Raw genomic sequence first — 22,011 nt, forward strand, 5'->3', positions numbered from 1 at the left:
CACCAATGAAACTTCTGGCAGTTACACATTAAACATAAGAATGTGCAGGGATGCCAACCAAATTTCGCTCCAAAACACCATTGGTGCAAAATTATGAATGATCCAGAATTTTTTGAACAGATCTGATATTAAAAGAGAGAACACTCTTTTGTATGCTTGCTTTCATTTCAATAAACTTCATGATTTTGATTTTTTGCAGCAAGACATTTTATAGTTGATACGAGTTGGGCATGTCAGAAAACATGGTATTATGGGAGCATGAATTTAAAGAAAAATGTTCAAATGGAAGTACACAGAAGTAATTTGTCTGCCAATGAGTGGTGGCTTTAGCCTGATATGAAATAAACTACTCCTATAATGACATTTATATTAACAGATGTTAAACTGTAACTCAGTAAAATGAAATGGGACAGTGAGGAAGTTGTTGGTTGGCTGCATTATTTGAAGTGTTCTGTATCTTCTATAGAATTTCATATTATTCCTGCAGTATTAATGTAATGTTACATTAGTCAGACTTCAATGCGTATCACTACACATTTTTTTTAAATCTCATAAAAATAACAAAAGTTGATAGGACTTACTACTTCTTATAACTTAACATTGTGTGGGTTGGAATGGGGGGAGGGGGGCGGGGGCAGAAAAGGAAAGAAGGAAGGCAGACAGTAAAATGGCCAGTGACTTTTTGATATTCAGGATTTAGAGAGGTATTAGTCCCATATACACATGTACCTGGTGTTCACTGATGCTGTAAAAAGTAAGCTAAAGATAGAATGTGAAATACTGATTATTTGCGAGCAACATTTCACAAAGGTTAATAGTTCTTGGTGAAAAAACTCACACAGAGAAAATATACAGTGTGACCCAACAGTCTGTTAATGTTTGGAAATTCAATCCTTCACAGAATAATGTAGGTAGAGAGATAAAACTTGTCACGTGCTGGAAATGATAGGCAGTTTTATCGAATGCAAAAAAAAGTGCACAAAATGACCAACAGATGGTAATTCATATGAAACAAAAGAAATAATTAGCATAACAATTGACTTTTAGTGAAGTGGATGTTCTTTATAACAAATGCTCAACATGTCAGCCATTATTCTTCAACAGTACCATCGGCCTCCATAGCTGAAAGGTGAGGGTGGTGGAATGCCGTGCGAGGGGCCTAGGTTCAATTCCCAGCTGCATCAGAGATTTTCTCCGCTTGGGGACTGAATGTTGTGTTGCCTTTGTTGTCATTTCATCCCCATCGACTCTCAAGTTGCCGAAGTGGCATCAACTAAAGAGACTTGCACCAGGTGGCTGGGCTCCACACAGGTGGAGCTCCTTGCCTAGCCATATGCATTATGATTATCATATCAACAATACCTGTAGTCAAGTGACAAGGTTGGGAACAGCACTGTACAGCAAATCAATAGTTATGGTGAAAAACTGCCATCCAATATTGTCCTTTAGCATCCCCAATGAAGTCAGATGATTACGGTAGACTTGTGACTTCAGGTAATCCCACAACTAATAATCACACAGACTTAGGACTGAGAAGCTGAGAGGACTAGCATGATGGCAGTGGCTGCCGAGTATGTGATTTTCACCAAATAATGTGCACAAGAGATCTTTCACATAAGTAGCAATATGGGTGGAGCTCCATCCTGGGTAAAAGCCGTACTTTCCATCAAGTGTTTATCAGACAGTCTAAGGATGATGTGATTCTGTAACATATTGGTGTACCTTGCCCCCATAACACTGAAAGTTTGAAAAGCAACATTCTGCATTTCCTCAAAGAAAAAGGGTCCAATAATGATTGATGTGGTAAATCCACACCACACTGTGACTTTCTCATCATAAAGTGAGGTTTGCATGACAGTTCTAGGATTTTCAGTAGTCCAAACTATGCAGTTGTGGTTGTTCACATACCTTCAGAGTGTGAAATGGGCTTCATTGGTCCACAACAGATTAGACAACCAATCATCATCTATCCCAGTTTTTTGAAGTGCCCATACTGCAAAAATTCTCTGCATCACAAAATCGGTGTTCATGCTGATGCTGGATTTTGTACATATAGCATTGGGTGGTGTGCCTTAGTGCTTTCCAACCAGCAGTGTATGGAATGCCAGTGCAACGTGTATTTTCACAAGAGCTGACTTCACCATGCAGAGATGAACCCACTAAAGTCTCCTTTCTTCTTGAACTGTCTGAGCAGCAGTAGCACCTCTGTCTAGCACACACTACAGGGCTGATCATCCACACAACCTGAGGCTTTGAACTTCATGATCATTTTCTTCTCAGAAACACTTGCCGCAGGATCTTTACCCATTCAAATACCCTTCTTATGGTATTAAAATCATAAACCTGCAGTTGTGGATCCTCCATTCTGATAGTAAAGCTCCACTAACAGTGCCTTTTCTGGTAAAGTCAACATGCTATTGTAACGATACAAGGGGGACCTACCTGTAGATTAAGGTCGCCTCTCAGTAGATGTGCCACTGGTTCTCTAGTTGAAAATGTTTGTGGTAGGATTGTATCTCTTAACAAATAAAGAGAGAAGGCCAATGGTTCTTTTCAAATGTTGACACAAAATTACTTTGCATATTTATTTATGGAGTTTGATTCCTATTGCTAAAGACCAGGCCTCATTACAGATCAAAAATGTTTATGCAGGTCTCCTTGTACACACATTTGACAGATAACTTTAAATTATATTCTGCCAAAAGGATAAGAATCATGAACTAATTTGACACACAAAATAATTTTCCCTATAGTAGATAACAAATTGTCTATAAGGTGCACAAAATGATGATAATAGTTCGTTAAGGCACAGTGGCACATTTGCAGTTGTTAAGTCTATCACTGGTTTTAATAGTCACTGTTCATATTCTTGAGTAATCCTGAGGCTATTTCAAACAACAACACTAGAGCATACAGTGTAGAGAATACTGAAATCTTGGAGCAAATTACATACTGAACAAGATTTAACTCCAAGAAAAATGAGAAGTGTCATTAAAGAATTGTGGATGTTTCATCATTATATAGATGTGTTCTAGAATATTATGTGATTCTGCTTATTTGATTATTATTTTAAATTCCCCTAGGTCACATTATTCCTTTTTAAATAGATGTAATAATGAAACTTCCTGGCAGATTAAAACTGTGTGCCATACCAAGACTCGAACTTGGGACCTTTGCCTTTCATGGGCAACTACTCTACCATCTGAGCTACCCAAGCATGACTCACAACCTATCTTCACAGCGTTAATTCTGCCAGTACCTTGTCTCCTACCTTACAAACTTCACAGAAGCTCTCTTGCAGGGCATTGTGAAGACATGACTTAGCCACATCCTGGGAGATGTTTCCAGAATGAAATTTCCACTCTGCAGCAGAGTGTGTGCTGATGTGAAACTTCCTGACAAACTGTGTGCCGGACCTAGACTCAAACGTGGGTAGCTCAGATGGTAGAGCACTTGCCCACGAAAAGCAAAGGTCCTGAGTTTGAGTCTTGGTCTGACACACAGTTTTAATCTACCAGAAAGTTTCATATCAGTGCACACTCTGCTGCAGAGTGGAAATCTCATTCTAGATGTAATAATGATTCTAGAAGTTTTCCTGGCATACTGAATATTCTTTGAGGTTTTGCAACTGCAGCCAGATCATGTTGACCTCTTGCTACAATATTTTGGTTGGCGACCATTCAGCCATCTTCAGGTGAGTGTCCACCACTGCAGCTGAACAGTGGCCAGCCCAAATATTTTGGCAAGAAGTCAGCTGCAATCCTGAAACCTCATAGAATAGATGTAATAATGAGTGTCAGACATTGTTTATCAAATTAACAGTATGAAGAGTAGCTAATAAAATATACAGAACCAATTTATACTTACACTATGGAAAATCCTGATATTTAGATGTGGCATCCATACTGAGTATTAAAATTTGGATATTAAAAATTATGCAGTTCTTAATTATGGCGATTACATATTTGTTATTGGTGTCACTGGTTTCAGAAAATTTAGCCCATCAATAGTTCATTAACATACACCAGAAATTTATAGTGGTTTGGTCACAATTTAAGCTTTAAGTTGGGCTGGTTGAAACTTTTAATTAATTATATCTCCTGAATTAATTAGGTTTGAGCTAAAATAAGCATGTCTTGGAAATGAGTAAAAATTGGTCTACAGTTTAGAGATAATCTACTTTTCTGAATCTATTTATCAGATCACTAAATTTTTACAGATGCTTTCTAGATCAAACACTCTGAAAGACAGTAACTTTGGAAATACATCATTTCCAGTGAAGTAATGAACAGAAAACATTCAGAACAGTGAAGTGTATAATCTGAATAAATAGATTTCACAGGGGAAATTAATTTATATCAGTTTGTAAATGCATTAAATGTGTGCTCAGATAATGGATTGTATCACCAAAATTTTTGGGAAGAGTAACAAACGAAAATGAAAAAAAAAACTAGTATAGATCCTAGCTATAGTAATTAGGAGTGTAAAAGACAAAGTAGGATGGTGAGTGTGAAACCTACTTTGTCACACTGTGAGTGCTCATGCATCTGACCCCTGTCTGTCTACAGCTCATTTTATACACAATTCTCATGCCACATCACTGGTGTGTTGCTGTCCAGTGTCATCTGAGGGCCAGTTTATACACTCATTTTTGGTTTCAATAAAACTGCCTGGCATTTCAAGTATGTGTGTAAGTTTTACCTCTCTATCTACATTATTTCATGAATTGGGGCATTTTCAAATGTTAATGGACTTTTGGGTCACCCTGTATATATAAATATACCATTTTTTCACTTAAAAGTTTTTCTGTTCTTAATTGAATGTTATTCCAGCTGTATATGCAAAAATAAAATTAAAACTTAATGGTTGATAATTGTGATAGACATTCATCTTAGTAACCATGCTGTGAATTTTCCCACCATTTTATTATTTTAGGTTATGTTAACCATTTATTGAAGTGGGAGGAAGATTGTTCTTTGAGCCAGCTGGTTATATACTGCATTATAGTGGCCCAACGTACCTTTTAGTAGACATTTATAATGTGGCAATAGAGATTAACAATATAGTAATGCTACATAGGCTTACAACAATAACAGTAATTTTTTGCTTTTAAATGTTTCTTAACATGAAATTTAGGCCTAATTTGTTAACCAGAAAAATTCTTTTATAGTTGTTTATTTGGATGTTCTGTTTATTAGCCCTGTGTTTGTGTTCAGTAAAGTCTATTAATAATATGTGACTTATCCATTTATTTTAAGTTGTGGCTCTTGGTACCTGTGTCAAATACAACATTTTGGAAAATTATTGTATGATAAAGCGTTGTAATAAATTGATTACATATTGGTGAGAACTAAGACAAGTAATAAAATGATTAAATAAGCACATCAAAAACCCAATTATTGCAACAGCTATGATAGTGCAAAAAACAAAACAAAAAGAACATGCCCAAGGTACTAAAGGGTAGTGCATAAAATGAGGTATACATTTGTTGGTATATTTTCCTGGCAGACCAACTGATTGGTGATGGAGGGAACTAGCTACAGCAGCTGTTTAGGGATGTAATTCAGAACCTATGCTATGTGGGCGATGAAAGGAGCTAACTGCTGCATGTTCTGTACAATTCCAAACATTGCAGCACCTGATATGATAGTGGCACCTTGACAGAATACTGAGTGTTATGTAACAAAAGAAATACAAATATCTATCTCCATATTTTTCTTTTGCAGAGTTTATTGGATGTGAAATAATATCTTGCAAGGTTTGCCGCAAGATGAAATTTTCTAGATGAATGTAAATAGTGAAAGAAAACACCTGAAGTGGAAATGTAATATTAGGAAAGAAAAGACTGTGAAAGGGAAAACCTAGTTGTTCAGGAAAAATAACAGATGAGAAAAAAAATCATTATTCTGATATGTGGGCGTAAACTCTGGAAATGTTACTTGAAGTTCAGAGAAAATGATCAAATAGACATTGTGCCAAACTTTATGATTTTGACAACAACAGTGAACAAGACCTACATCTTCAATGGCTCTTGGAAGCTTCTGATATAAGCACCATTCTGATCATGCTGAACATTCAGAACAGAGAAGAGCAAGCCTTAAGTTCTATGTACTACATATCTCAAAACTTATAGAAATTTCTGGAAAAGCTTTAGTAAACCTTCACTGTATATCACAAAAAAAGGTTTTGAGGTTAGGTTCACTTTTAATATCGGGCTCCAAACTACAAGATAGTAGGGGTTTCAACACAATGTCCTATGCAGTTCCAGGAATATCTGAAAAGATAATTATGGTCACAAAAGTTCATTCCCTGTTAAAAGTCACACTATAGAGGAAAAGAAATTAAATATCTGCACTCTGAATTGAATATGATGTTGATGTACAACACCTTTAAAATGTCTCATCCTGGAACAACAGTTAAATATAGCTTTTATTTATCATACTTCAAAAACAATTTTAAATTAAAGTTTGGGAGACTAAAAATTGATGTCTGCAGCATGTGTGAAGAGCTGCAAACCAAATTGAAATCACTTCACCTGTAGGAGTTTGTTAAAGGGGCAGCACAGGGTGAACTGGACATTCACAAAATAATGAAGAAACCAAAAGTCCTACAAGGAGAAATAATTGCCAGGGTTGACTAGATGTGTGGACTCTTGTTCAACTTTATGTAGAACTTGTCTGTACCATGTATCCCAATTATTTATTTATTTATTTAGCAGCTTATGATGTACATCTATGGAGTAAGTCCAAGTACATATGCAAGAAGTGTTTCACATGAGACAATTATCTGTGTTCTTTTTTTGTGTATCAAATCTGAAGGAGAACAGTTCTGTTATCTGGTTGTACACTGAAGGAGATGTGAAGAAAGGTGCAAATGAATCATGTACATTCTGGTACCATTATATTGAAAACAATGTTTGCAAGTGCCAAAACTTAACATCTATTCTCTGATTCATGCCCTGGAGGATACAGGAAACATAACATCATACATTTCTATTTAAGTCCCACTACATTTCATAAGTTTGAAGATATTGTTCATTATCTTTCTGTCAGAGGCATGTGTTCCTTGATTTTTATAGAACACTTGGCATAATAAAATGTAATGAAACGTGACAGAGAGTATCTGTTGTGACTTGCCGATCATTCAAAGCGCCGCCACGCAATTACGTGCGTCCTTTATGTGTGGCGCTGTCTGCCAGCTATGCAGCAGCTGCGCCACCTAAGCGGCCAGCCGAGCAGCGGCTGCTAGACTAGGATTCAGTGCTCATTCGAATGCTAACATGTACACATGTCTTGCTTGTCAACTTACTCTGTGACTTCTATGTGTTGTGTCATTCTGAAATATATGTGTTAAACTTGACGTTATAACAATTGGCGACGAGGTAGTGGATTTTTCCTTTTCACCGTTGACCCACAGGGTTCCATGGCTACTGTCGAGCAAATATTACAAAATCTCCTTGAACAGCAAACGCTTCTAACAGCGGAGATTCACGATTTCATTGCAGCGTCGAATGCGGGGCGTTTCTCGTCAGTGGCTATACCTCCTTTTCCTCCTTACGATGAGACTGACGAAGACTGATCTGATTATGAAAAACATCTTCGACAGCACTTCTTGGCATTTCATGTCACGGATGAACAACCATGTAAGTCTTTGTTCCTTTCCTGGGTTTCACCTCAAATGTATCTGTTGTTGTTGCAATTGGCTCCTTTGAAGGATCCTGCATCTTTGTCCTTTGCTGAAATGTGCTCACTTCTGTCTGTCTATTTTCAAAAGCAAACGCATGTGGTAGCCTCTCGTGTTGCCTTTTATCGTTGTCAAAAACAGCCACATCAGTCGTATCGCGCTTGGGCTGCTGAACTTCAGGGCCTCAGTCGAAAGTGTCAATTTGTTACTGACGTTCACAAAGAATCCTATGCCGATTCCATGGTACGGGATGCTATTATCCGGTCGGCGCCCAACAAAGAAGTTCGGCAACGTGCCCTTCAGTTGGCGAATCCGACTCTAGATGAAGTTCTCTCCATTGCGCAGTCTTTTGAAATTTCTCACGCCGCTGGGGTGCAAATAGAGGCTTGGGGTGATGTCGGGGAAATACAACCTCTATGCGCTGTTGACGACGCGTGCGGCGCGTCCCCGCCAGCCGACGTGGCCGCAGTGCGCTCCCACGCGCAGCCTCGGCCTAGCCGTAAACAATCCGCTAAGAAACTGCAGCAAAACCCCCGGCAACTTCCTTCATGTCCGCGGTGTTTTACGAAACATTCACGCGAGGATTGCCCCCCGACGTTGGGCTGTGTGTCACAATTGCAAAAAGAAAGGTCATGTGTCTTCCGTTTGCAAATCCGACCGCATACATGATGTTCATGAACATGACATTGATTCTCATTATGTGTGTTCTGTCAATTGCACTTCTTTCCTTTCAGGGAAGTTATTCCTCACTGTCCAAACCCTTGGTCGAGATGTTCGCATGCAAGTGGATATCGGTTCTGCTGCCACTATAATTAATTCTCAGATGTATCTTCAGTTGTGTTCTCCACTCCTGTCACCTGTCACTCGGCAATTACGGACGTACAATAAACAGAAGATATCTCTCTTGGTATCTTACAAATCCGTCGTTCGCACTGTTCCCATATTTGTGGTCGACCAGAGCAACCCAGAAAATCTTTTTGGTTTCGATGCCTTTCGCGTTTTTGGGTTCTCCATAGATGACTCTGTCAATATTGTCTCTGATGCTATTCCTTATGCTCAACTGGATTCCTTGTCGACGACATTTTCGTCCCTTTTTTCTCCTGGATTAGGCCGTGGAAACGACTTTGAAGCTCATATCACACTCAAACCCACTGCTCGGCCTAAGTTTTTTCGGGCTCAGCCCATTCCTGTGGCCCTTCGTGATCGGGTAAAATGGGAGTTGGATCATCTCACTACTTCAGGGGTCTTGCTTCCTGTCACTTCCAGTGAGTGGTCCTCTCCTGTCGTCGTTGCTAAGCCAAATGGTGATATTCGTCTCTGTGGCGATTTCAAAGCCACTCTAAATGCTCAATGCCTCATCGACACTTACCCTAAGCCCCGTCCTGAAGAACTGTTCACTAAACTTGCTGGAGGCCAGTATTTTTCTAAAATTGACCTGTCAGAAGGTTATCATCAACTTCCTCTCGACGCTGCTTCCCGGCAGTTTCTGGTCCTTAACACGCCTTTCGACCTCTATCAATAGCAACACTTGCCATTCGGGGTTGCTAGCACCGCTGCTCTCTTTCAGCGATTCTTGGAACAGTTATTGCTCCCTGTCCCTAGGTGTATCAATTACATGGACAACATTGTTGTCACTAGCTCCACCACTGAAGAACATTTTCAAAATCTCCACACACTTTTTCATGTCTTACAGACTGCCGGTCTTAAGTGTGATCTTCAGAAATCACAATTTTTTCAGGCATCTATCACGTACTTGGGGTTTCAACTCTCTTGGGATGGTATTCGTCCGCTTCAGCAAACTGTCACTGCGATCGATGCCCTTCCTCGCCCTACATCTGTTAAGGAACTGCAGGTCTTCTTGGGTAAAATAGCATACTATCACAAGTTTTTACCGTCTGCGGCTTCGGTGGCTCAGCCGTTGCATCGCCTGTTGCATAAAAACGTGCCTTTTCACTGGTCCACGTCATGCGAAGCGGCTTTCCAGAAATTGAAGAATATGCTGAAACAGGCCCCGTGCCTGGCTACTTATCGACCTGGCCAACATCTTGTTGTTGCCACAGACGCCTCTCAATATGGGGTTGGTGCAGTCCTTGCACACCGATTTTCGGACGGTTCGGAACAACCCATTGCTTATGCCTCCAAAACGCTCATGGATGCCCAACAAAAGTATTCTCAAATTGAGAAAGAAGCTTTGGCCATTATTTATGCTCTTCATAAGTTTGGTGTTTTTCTCTATGGCTCAAAATTTCATCTTGTTACGGATCACAAACCACTTGTTTCCTTGTTTCATCCATCAACATCACTTCCCGACAAGGCTGCACACCGCCTCCAGCGTTGGGCTCTTTACTTGTCTCGTTTCAATTATGAGATTCATTTCTGGCCAACGGCTCAACATGCAAATGCTGATGCTCTGTCTCGCCTTCCCATGGGTCCTGATCTGGCATTCGATAGGGACGAACTTTTGTGTTTCCACCTGGATGTTGCCGAGCAGCGGGTTGTTGATGGGTTCCCCGTCACTGGGGACCGGCTGGCGGCTGCTACGGGTTCTGACCCTACCCTCTCTCGGGCTTTACGCTGTATTCAGAAGGGTTGGCCAGATCGCCCGTCTGCTAAGACTTCTGACCCGTTGCGGAACTACTACGCTTTGCGCTACCGCCTCATGGCTAGGGATGGTGTTATCCTCCTCTCCACTGACAATGCTTCGCCGCGTGTTGTGGTACCTGCATCTTTGCGTGCTTCGGTCTTGTGCCTCCTTCACCAAGGGCATTGGGGTGTGTCTCGCACAAAATCTATGGCGCGCCGTCATGTGTACTGGCCTGGCATAGACTCTGAAATAGCACACGTGGTCGCTGCCTGCGGCCCTTTTGCGTCACAGGCCGCTGCCCCGAAGTCATCTTTGTCACCATGGCCTTCGCCTGAGAAGCCCTGGGAGCGCATTCATGCTGACTTTGCGGGACCCTTTTTAGGTACTTATTGGCTCCTCGTAATTGACACCTACTCTAACTTTCCTTTCATTGTCCGTTGCACGTCGCCTACCACCGCAGCAACCACCAGTGCTCTCGCCCGCATTTTTTCTTTGGAAGGCCTCCCCTCTACTCTTGTTTTGATAATGGTCCGCAATTTGCCTCTTCCGAATTTGCAGATTTTTGTGCTCGTCACGGTGTTATGCATGTCACGGCCCCGCCGTTCCATCCACAATCCAACGGTGAGGCTGAATGACTGGTCCGCATATTTAAGGCTCAGATCCGGAAACTTTTGACTTCTTCTGCTGCTGATGATGTGCTTCTCCAGTTTCTGGCGTCTTACCGTTTCACCCCCATGGGCGACCACAGCCCGGCTGAGCTCTTACGTGGCCGACAGACCCGCACGCTACTTCATCTTCTGCGGCCTTCCACCTCACGGCCGCGGGTGCCTTCACTTGGCCGGTTCACCGCTGACGACCTTGTCTGGGTACGGGGATATGGCAGGCGGCCAAAATGGAGCCCGGGCCGCATCTTAAGACACCGTGGCAGACACCTGTATGAAATCCAGATGGACACGGGTGTTGCAGTGCGTCATTCGGACCAGCTTCGGCCTCGTGTGCCAGCAACGCCTGTTCCGAATGCTGCTACACCACCTTTGGCTCTACCTGACACTCGGGATGTTGGCATCTCTCAATACTCACAACGCAGCCCTCTCACGGTCATCGTGATGCCAGCACAAGAACGGACGCCACCAGGAGACGTGCCCATGCAGGAACCGGATGACCATCCTCTGTCAGAGCAAATCTACTCACCTCCTCCTCCAAAGGACGCTGACACATCCCCCATCTCTCCTGTCATATCAACTGGACTTGCCACAACGGGCAGATTGGTGCATGGGGCCCCAGCAGATTCGACCCCTACGTCTCCTGTCATCTCGACCCGTTATCATCAGGGACACTTCCGTCCGTACGGGAAGCCTCCTCCTCGAGACTTTACGGCAAGTCAAACAACGCCTATGGACGTTAGCCATCTCCAGGACACCTCCATCAAGACCAGTGCAACAATTTCAAAGGGGGGAAAAGTGTTGTGACTCGCCAATCATTCAAAGCGCCACCGCCTAATTACGCGTGTCCTCTACGTGCGGTGCTGTCTGCCAGCCATGGAGCAGCTGCGCCACCTAAGCGGCCAGCCGAGCAGCAGCTGCTAGACTGGGACTCAGTGCTCATTCAAATGCTAACGTGTACACATGTCTTGCTTGTCAATTTACTCTGTGACTTATATGTGTTGTGTCGTTCTGAAATATATGTGTTAAACTTGACGTTATAACAGTATCCATAATAGCTAATATGAACAAAGAGGTCAAGGCAGTAGTTATAGTACAAGGCAATGAAATCCTTGACTTCGGTCAATGGTGGCCATCTTTGTACAAAAAACAATGTCTTCCCAGTGAATCATGTTCCTGTGCTCTACCAAGACCATAAAAATAGTCCTTTACACCAACATAATTTAAGCACTTCGAATACTCAAGGAAATACATTGGGACTATACAAGCTTACCCATCCATAAAAATAGCATTTTGTATCAAAATTTTCAGCTAAAGCTATCAGGTGCATGGCCTGAGCCAGAAACTCTGTTTGGCACCCTTAAACAATACAACAAAAATGGGATTGTCCAAATTAATCATTGCTGATGTTAAGAAATTCACTCAATATATCTAACACAGCAATGAAGTAAAGACATTTTATGAAAGACTTTTGCAATGGTCTACCACAAATGCTTATAATGTTGATGATATCTAATGTGTGTGACATTATACCAAGTTATGTTTCAGAAGTTATAAGTTGCAAAAATAACAACAAAATAATACAAAATGCCAAGTATTTTGTCACATAATCTCATACAGAATTGAAAGGGACTAATTACAATACATTCATGTCCGGTTACAGGTATGTTAAAATACACAATGACAAATGTAACTGCAATTGCCCCTTTCTGTACCACTGATAAAAACAAAATACATATAAACTGTAAAAATGTAACACTCGGACACTTTTTACCAATGAACCAAAAACCACACAATGCGTAATTCAGTTTTGCAGCATGAAGCTGGAGTCAACCCAAACAAGTTGTTACTTCTCTCATGTTATGCCCAGCATCAATGGCAAGCATCAGTTTGTTTCGCATTACAAGCAAAATGGTTTGAAAGTGGAATTTTACATGCCCATTCAATAGAGTGGTCCCAAATTAATTTAGTGTGTTATCTGTTTTATTGATATGTATTAACAAGAACAGTAAAGCGTGAAGAATAATCAGTACTGTAGCAGCAATTGAGCTGCACTTCTGCATGGCAGTAGCAGTCAGCACAGGCCAGGGTGGTCCTGTTGCCACTGGAGTACTCATTATTCTTTGTGTTTTACTATCCCTGTTAATACACATCAATAATATCTAACGTAGCTGCAATATGCTAACCAATGAGGCTTGGGCAGAAGTACTATCCCTAACAAATACAAATGATGCATATAACACATTTTCTTCCATTTTCATGGGATATTTTGAAATGTGTTTTCCAAAAAAGCTGTCAAAAATCAGATCACATGGCAATACAAAGCCAAGTTCTTGTATCACAGCTGGCATCAAAACTTCCTGTGGAACTCTAAAGAGACTAATTTCTAAAATGAAAACATCCACAGACCCACAATTCATAGAATATGTCAGGAATTACAAGATGGTATATAGAAAAGTAATTGCTAAAGCAAAATTCATGAGTAATGATAGTTTTATAAGACAGTCTGAAAACAAATCAAAAGCCATATGGGGTATTGTGAAGACTGAAACGGGGAAGAGTTGTGAAAACCAGGACATTAGCCCCAAAAATTTAAAAAATGTCAATATTAATAAACAAGATTTGCCAAATTATATTAACAATTATTTCATAAATGCAACACCTTCATTAAGCTTCAAATTTACAAACAAAGAAAAACCTAAATATCCAAAAACAGCTTGTAGGATGAGGGTAGAGCCAACAAATGAGGGTGAAGTGTTGAAAGTGATACAAAGCTTGAAACCCAAAATGTCGCCTGCATAGATGAGGTGCATGTGCCAATCATAACAAGGACAGCACCACGAATCGCAAAGCCCGTTGCACACATAGCCAATTTATCATTCAGTGAAGGAGCTTTTCCAGAAAGGCTGAAAATTTCAAAAGTGAAGCCAATATTTAAAAACAGCGACAAGTATAAGGTAAAAAACTATCGCCCAACATCTCTCCTCCCAGCATTTTCAAAAATATTAGAAAAACTGATGAAGCACCGAATCAACAAATATCTAAATGACCATAATTTACTAAACAGAAATCAGCATGGCTTCCAAGCAGGTAAAAATACCGAAACAGCAGTAATGTGCTACACTGAACAAATAATCAAAAATCTAGAAAAAGATTATAGTGTTGTAGGAGTAAATTTAGACCTCTCCAAAGCTTTTGACACTGTGAACCAGGACATTCTTTTAGAAAAATTGGAAGCGTTGGGAATACATGGGATAGGAAAAAATGGTTTGAATCATACCTAAAAAACAGAACACAGGTTGTAGGACTGACATCAACTTACTCCAACCACAAAATAAATTCAGTATCAGAGGCAAAAAAATGTAGAAATAGGAGTACCACAAGGCAGCATCCTAGGGCCCATATTGTTTCTTCTCTATATAAATGATTTTCACACCTCAGATGATGCAGCCAAAGCAATAATATTTTCAGATGATACTAGTGTGATAATAAGTGCACCAAAGCAATTGCTACCAGCAACAGCTGATAAAGTACTAAATTACATCCGCTCTTGGTTCAATGCAAACAGGTTGACATTGAATGTAAATAAAACAAATTACATGCAGTTTGGGAAAAGATGTCAAAATGTAAATCTCGATCTGGTGTTGGGTGACAAAGCCTTAGACAGAATGACATCAACCAAATTGCTGGGGATTCATGTGGATGAAAACTTAAATTTTAATGACCACATAATAAAACTTGCACAGAAACTTAATTCAGCCTGTTTTTCCCTCAGAATTACTGCAAATGTTTGTACCTCAGAGGGTGCCAGAATGGCATATTCCAGCTATTTTCAATCTCTTGCCACATACGGAATAATATTTTGGAGTTCCACAACAGGGCGCCTCAAACAAATTTTTTTGTTGCAGAAGAGGGCCATCTGGATAATAACTCACAGTCATCCACAGAGACACTGCAAACCCATATTCAAAAAGCATAGAATACTTACTATAGCATCAATATACATATACAAATGTGTATTGTATGTCAGAACCCACATTGCAGATTTTCAGACAAATGCCGACTTTCATAACTACAATACCCGTAATAGCGCAGCACTTCATACTCAGTGAACAATAAGAACGAATACACAAAGGCATGTGAGCCATATCGATGCAAAACTCTACAACGCACTGTCAGTCAACATCAGGCAGTTAGAAGATGATAACAAATTTAAAACAGAATTTAAAAAATTTCTAGTAGAACAATGTTTTTATTCTGTAAATGACTATGTAGGTCAATAAATTTTTTCTGATGATATTTATAAAGGCAAAATGGAAAATACTCTATTTGTCCTAATCATTCTTTACCAAATCATTAACCCTAGCATTACCAACGTATTTTTTGTTACATGTAATACCAACGGGGGGGCCTCAAAGGCCCATAAAGAATACCACAATTTATTTTATCATAAATCAAGTTTATTTACTTCTGATACCTCTAATAACAATTCAAAATGCTTAGACATTGTTTTTGTATACTGGATAATAAAAGATGTTATTATAATAGGAATAAAATGAACAAATCACGAGATTCAGTTTATATATTTTTTGGAATAATGTTTCAAAATAGTGTTTTCTTATAAAAACGACTTTTTTAATTCGATACACTACATGAAGCAAACAAAATTTACTGTCTCATTCTGCAACGCATTTTTCACACAACACTGTCTTCCTGCAGTGTTTCCCACAGACGTGTTTGTGGCACTGAGAGCAGGTAACAGTTGACTTTCCCAGCTTGTTGTACTTGATCTTTTTAGATGCAGCTTCTTGGCAGCATAGGTGACATCGTCCACGTGTTCCTGGTTCTGCTGTTGAGGATGATGGTTCTACAGAGCAGCTGAGCTTCCGTTGTGTGATGCTTTCCATTGCCATTATTACTGGCTTCTGAAGTCCATACAAATTTTGTGCCCGTTTATCTACTTGAGATCTTATTAGTTCGAGACCTAAGTTAGTGATAAAAACTCTTCTGCGGTTTAGCAAATTCTTTTTCCAATTCGGAAAGTTGAGGAGGAAGAGTGAATATGCATTTATTGCTGCTATGTCAATGAGTGTGTAGAAGAGGGACAAAGGCCATCTTCTTGTTCCTCTCTTTGTGCTGTAGTGTCTTGCCATCTGGTCTATGGTGTCCACGCCTCCCTTTGTAGAATTATAAAAAAGATTTATGTAAGTCTTTTTTGAGTCTTCATTCAACACCCCTTCTGAGTGATAAGTTGAAAGCATCAACAGCAGTCGTTTTGGCTTCTCGCGGACTAGCGTTGATGCAAGAGTAACTGGTGGCCTCTGTGTCTGAGGGTCAGTATAAGCAAAGATGGAAGAGTGTAAACTGCGGCCAGTTGTAGTCTTCAGCTCTTCAGGTATGTGTCGTCTGTTAGACTGTAGGGTGCCAACAAGTGTGAGGTGAAAATCATTCCATAGAGTCTCAGCAAGCTCCACTGAAGTATAGTACCGATCTGTGGTAACATTACGGCCTGATTTTTCAATAGGTTTTATTAGTCTCTTTACAATTTCCATCGGTCCATTTGAATGCTGTGTATTTCCTGACTTGCCTGTATAGATGTCCATGCTGATCACATATCTAGTCTCAGAATCAGACAGCATTCGAATTAGAATGCCGTATTTTCCAGGTTTTTCTTTTAGAAACACCTTGAATGGACAGCGACCACGGAACAAAGACAACATCTCATCCACTGTTGTATGTAGACCAGGAATGAAATACAATGGAAGTGAAGAATTGAAGCTTTCAAAAATTTCCCTCATTGGAGCAAACTTGTCAGTCTGGCGACGAATTTCTCTTGTGTTCTTATCATCAAACCTCAATATTTTAGTCAATTCGAAAAATCGGGTCCGACTCATTGATCCATAGTACACTTGTCGGCCCTGAAGCAAAGACCATAAATCTTGGACAGGTATCTTATTGTCATGATTTGAACCCATGATTAGCAAGAGTCCTATATAACAAAATAACTCATCTTCATCTGTGTGCTGAATACCTAGTCGAGAAGCCTCTTCATTTGAGTGTAGTTTTATTAGATTCATAATTTGAGGTGTAAAAAAGAGCTCTATAGCCTCTTTTGGAGACGCAATTCTTCCTTGTTGTCCTAGCCCCATTCTTTCTCACACTATATTTTGTACAGAACGCCGATATTGTCGAGATGGCTTCGTAATATACTCTCGTCCACTTTTTGCAATGAATTTATCACATTCCGTATCATTATCATCTGGTGGATTGGCTTCAACCTCATCTTCATTCTCAGATGATGAATCAGTTCTAATTTCTTCCACATCATCATCCACTTCACTTTCCTCTAAATCTGATTCGTTCAAAACTACTTCTAGCACTCTTTCAATGGAACTATCACGTAAATGATGTCTACTCATGTTGCTGGTTCAACAGCAGCAGAAACACTGAAAATAACAATGGTCCGCTTCATAATAATATGTCTGAAGGCAACAATGCCAAAATTCGTTTCATGGTAAGAATTTGAAACGAGAGACTCAACCTCGTAAATCTTTCCTTGCTATTACCAACGGGTGGGCTTCTAAGGCCCACAGAGAATTAAATCAAGTAAATGAATTTTAATTACATTTTTATTCCGAAATTCTGTAATGACTCAATAGTACATTCAATAACGAACAATTACCTTTGCTTTCAAGTTCATATATCAAAGGTTGTGGATACAACATAGAAAAACTGAGTCAGTGGGCCTACGAGGCCCCCCCGTTGGTAATGCTAGGGTTAATCACATTTACATACTTAAAGGACAGCCGTTGTGTGATGTAAATACATACTTAAGCAGTGTTGTGTATACAAGGACTTGCCGTTTAGGGAGGACAAAACTAAAGCCTTATGAAAAACAGACTATGCATTTAAAATAACAAGCAGGGATGTATATAGGCAATATTAATTTCATTATATTATTATTAACTTAATTGTATTACTTTGTTTTGTACTTTTTTACGTATATATTTTTTGTGTCCCATTTCTTTTAAATGGCTTACATGTACCCTTGACAACATCCATACAATATTTATTGTCAACGGATGGATAAATAAAATAAATAAATAGTGTAAAATGTACAGGACTATGTCAAATTGCTATTTATGTGAAATTTCATAATATATTTATTGTGCTGATTACAATGATGCAATTAGTTTTACTAGAAGCCTAATTAATTAAAATTTATGGCTGATTAAATTACAACAATGCCACCCAACAGGAAAACATTTTGAGCTAATGGGCAGAATAGGAAATATTGGCACCATACAATCTGAAGCAAACATTCTTTTCTTCTGAGGAACATATTTTAAATTACTTGAAACTAATTAACTTCTGAGGTAACTGGAATTGAAGATTTGAACACTCATGATTTTAATTGCTTATTTTGCCTCAACACTTACAAGGTTATGAACTTGAACTCTATACTTTTTTTACTATATTGCTAGCAGCAAGTAATTATATAACTTCTGTATGTTGGTTCATGAGCATGTCAGTCAGGCAAGTGAGTGAGTAAGATCCACGTATCAGAAAGTCTGACATCAGAATTTGTACATGCAGTAACTATGTTGGTTGAAGAAAGTTGCAGGTGAGCTAATATATATGTGTAACAACTACGTATGTGAAAATTCTGCAACTGCATAATATCTTTGCAGCATAAAATCTTGTGCACAATAGTGAACAAATAACATATAAAGAGCTAATTTTCTTAAAATGCTATTTATTGGCTAATGCAATTAATTTTGGTGATTCCACTACAATGTATTTTGTGTGCATTGTTACTTCTATAATTCTGTCACTGCACACTATACCACTGTGGAATTCAACAAATACTATGTCTCTGACTAATGACTGAAATATTTCTCTTCTGGATATGTTGATGAAGAAAGAGATGCATGTATTTTTACTTGTTTGAACTGCAATGTGTAAAACTGGAACTGGTCATCAATAACTTCATAGCATGAAAAAGTTGAAGGAGCCACTTTTAAAAGTTCATCTACTGTGTGGTCTACATCATTTGGCATTATACTATCAGTTTCCAGAATATTATTTCAGGAAATCAAAATATGAGACTTTGTCATACATGAAACTGAGTGTATCAAGAGTTAATGGGAACAATTGAAGGGCAGTGTCCTCGGAGGTGACACACATAGGGAGGAGAACTTGGTGAAGCAGTTACGTGAGCAGGTGTTGAACCTGTGGAGGAATGAAGATAGACTGTCTTGGGTCCAGATCACGAAGATATCAATGATCTGAACCAGACCAGGGATCTAGTATTTTGTATGGCTGGGGAAGTTTCCTCTGGATGGCGCATAAACAGGTTTGATTATGAGTGTGCCATGGGGGCTCTGTTGCCGATAATGCAAATTAGTTTATATATTTTCCCCTCATAGAAGAAGTAATTATGGGGCAGGTTATAGTTGGTCAGGTGTGCAAGGAATGGCATGGTGGGTCTGAGGTTGGCAGGATGGAGGTAGAGGTAATGTTTGGCGGCAGCTAGGTCATGGGCCTTAGGTATAGAAATTAATTTTGTCTAATTATTAAAAATGTATTTCTCTGTGTGTTTCACATCAATGTACCAGGGCTCAAATACCTATTGCTCTTTTTTCATTGTATCTGAAATTGTTTCAAGGTATTGTGATTAGTGTATTGCAAGAGTCCAGGTCACTCTGGCACCTGTACTACTATGAATCATCAGATTTTATCTAGTATTCAAAATATTTCATATTTACCTCTGAAAATGTACTTACCATATTCTTGGCTTTCAAGATAGTTTTGGAAGTCCTTAAACCATATTTTTTGTGATCCCTGGCTAATGTAAGGATTTTCTGCCAGCTTTGATATAAGAAATTCAAGAGCATTATTGTTTGCCTGATAATAGTTATAGTAGTAATCTATTCCACCTGAAATAAAGATACAGATGCAATTGAGTTTAAATCCCAATAAACTACAAAACAAAGGCAGATTTCTTAAAAATCACACACACACACACATGAGCTGCTGAGTCATCAATAGGGACACATCATTAGCTTTCAGGCAATTCTTCTTCAGAACTATGGAGTACATATATGCACGCATGTGCCTGCATGGCTACATTGTCTGCCAAAGACTTCCCATTACCCCAGTTATATGTTTGTGTATGTCATTTGTTGTGGATTTCATTCATAAAGATAGAGTTTCAAAAGGAGAATAAGCTTAAAAATACTAGTGCTTTAGCCACACAGAAAACAATACTGAAATAAAAGTTAACCTGCATGGGAAAAAAAAAAAAAAAAACGCACGTACAAAGAAATAGGGTCAGCATATACCAGGTGTCTTTCATAAGACTCTCTGGAGTCCATCCAAACAACTGCTGCCCATCATGTGTGTTGTGTGACACCCTATGTAAATTAAAAATATTTTTTTCTTTCTTGTTACAATCAAAATGTGTATTTTAAGTGTAATGCTATATGCTCATTTGATAAAGCAGTTGTATAATAGTCTAGTATGATATATGGTGCAACAATATGTATTAACAGAGAAGCAAAACATACAGAATATACAGTACTCCACCAGGAACTGAGTACTGTTACTGCCAGCACACAATATGGGGCAAGTAATATGTGGTAAAAAAGTGTACATCAATATGATAAGTGCTTGAGAATATGTTATTAAACTGAATATCACATCAGACTAACACGGGACTGCTCTATCAAGGGGGCACATGAAATTCAGTTTAAAAAATATTTTGTTTGTAATGCTATTTTCTGTTTACACTGGGCATTTCAAGATACCTGTGGTAAAAATAATTTGACTGACCACACAAACATCAAAAAAGAAATATTGCAGCCATCTGCCTATACACTAGAGAATAATGTGATTGACAACTCTTAGAAGAGACACCCTATATACAGTGCGAAATCTCTGATGAAATAAAAAGCTTCACACAATTTAGGTAAAAAAAAAGACTCATGAAAGCACTGATTAAAGCTTCAAACAATTTAGGTTAAAGAGGTTGTCTCATTTCCTCCATATAAAACAGTCACATTTAAAGATAAGGAATTTTGTTCTCTCTCTCTTTCTCTCTCAATATAGTCTTTTCACAAATATAGACTGAAATAATGTAATAAGTTTATGATTTTATGAGAATATGAAAACTTCATTAAGAGTGAGAATATTGACTTATCATTGCATTAGTTACAATATATATTTATTTCCATGAACTGTGTGCGCATAGTGACTGATTGATTGGTTTAATTTTCTCAGTATTCCATCTACTGTGGGAGAGTCATGCATGACATTGACACATGTAAATTAGTCTGCCAAAATAAATTGTGCTGTTTGGCCATTGCTGTGACACACACAAAGTTTTGTTTATGTCTTATGTAGGTGCTGAACTGGAAGAGAGATTTCTCAAAGCTTCATCATATTTTAGCTGAAGAAGGTTTTATTTTTCTTTAGGAGCAAACTCATCATAGTATTCCAGGAGCTCCATCATATACTCTTCTTCCATATGTTTTGTGTTATAGATGTGGTCTCCTTATGTATACTGTCAGCAGTCACGCATTCAATCTGAGTTGATGATTCTTGAGTCATCTGAGGCAACAGTTTCTGTAGTGCTGAATTTATTTGTTCAGAATATTATGACTAATGTCAAATTAAGATATTTTAGATTTAATAATATCCTTAAAATTATTTTGTGCAGTTTTTGAAGGGCTGAAGCACCTGTTGAGCCACTGGTTGAAGGAGACAAGCTGTGTTGGTCCAGGCACTGGATTATTCACAAGACATGCTCAATTTCCAATTGTCTTCCAGGTTTTTTTATGTGACTTAAGTCATTATTCACTAACAACATACTTTGTATGGAAAGTATGGCAGATATTGTTTACAATGGACAGAATTAATTTGGTCAATTGGTCAGTTTGTATTGGGTAGATGGTGTGAATTATTTGACATAGTTTTCCTGGAATGTGTTTTGGCTTACATCATATTAGTGATAATATTTGAGTTAGTCTATCTCCAAAGACTTGTACTATGCTAAACATTTTTCTTCTCTTATTATAAAAA

At 38.9% G+C, this 22,011-nt stretch overlaps 1 protein-coding gene across 1 annotated transcript in view; it reads right to left on the bottom strand.

Annotated features, from left to right (window-relative positions):
• LOC126184197 (NPC intracellular cholesterol transporter 1-like) overlaps positions 1–22,011 on the bottom strand; it is a 296,479-nt gene that overhangs the window by 197,568 nt on the left and 76,900 nt on the right. Inside the window, exon 10 of the mRNA XM_049926565.1 lies at positions 19,716–19,868. Within this exon, the coding sequence (XP_049782522.1) occupies positions 19,716–19,868 (153 nt within the window). The remainder of the gene's footprint in view (positions 1–19,715; positions 19,869–22,011) is intronic.

The sequence above is a fragment of the Schistocerca cancellata genome, chromosome 4 (assembly GCF_023864275.1).
Source record: "Schistocerca cancellata isolate TAMUIC-IGC-003103 chromosome 4, iqSchCanc2.1, whole genome shotgun sequence".
Taxonomy (NCBI): Eukaryota; Metazoa; Arthropoda; class Insecta; order Orthoptera; family Acrididae; genus Schistocerca; species Schistocerca cancellata.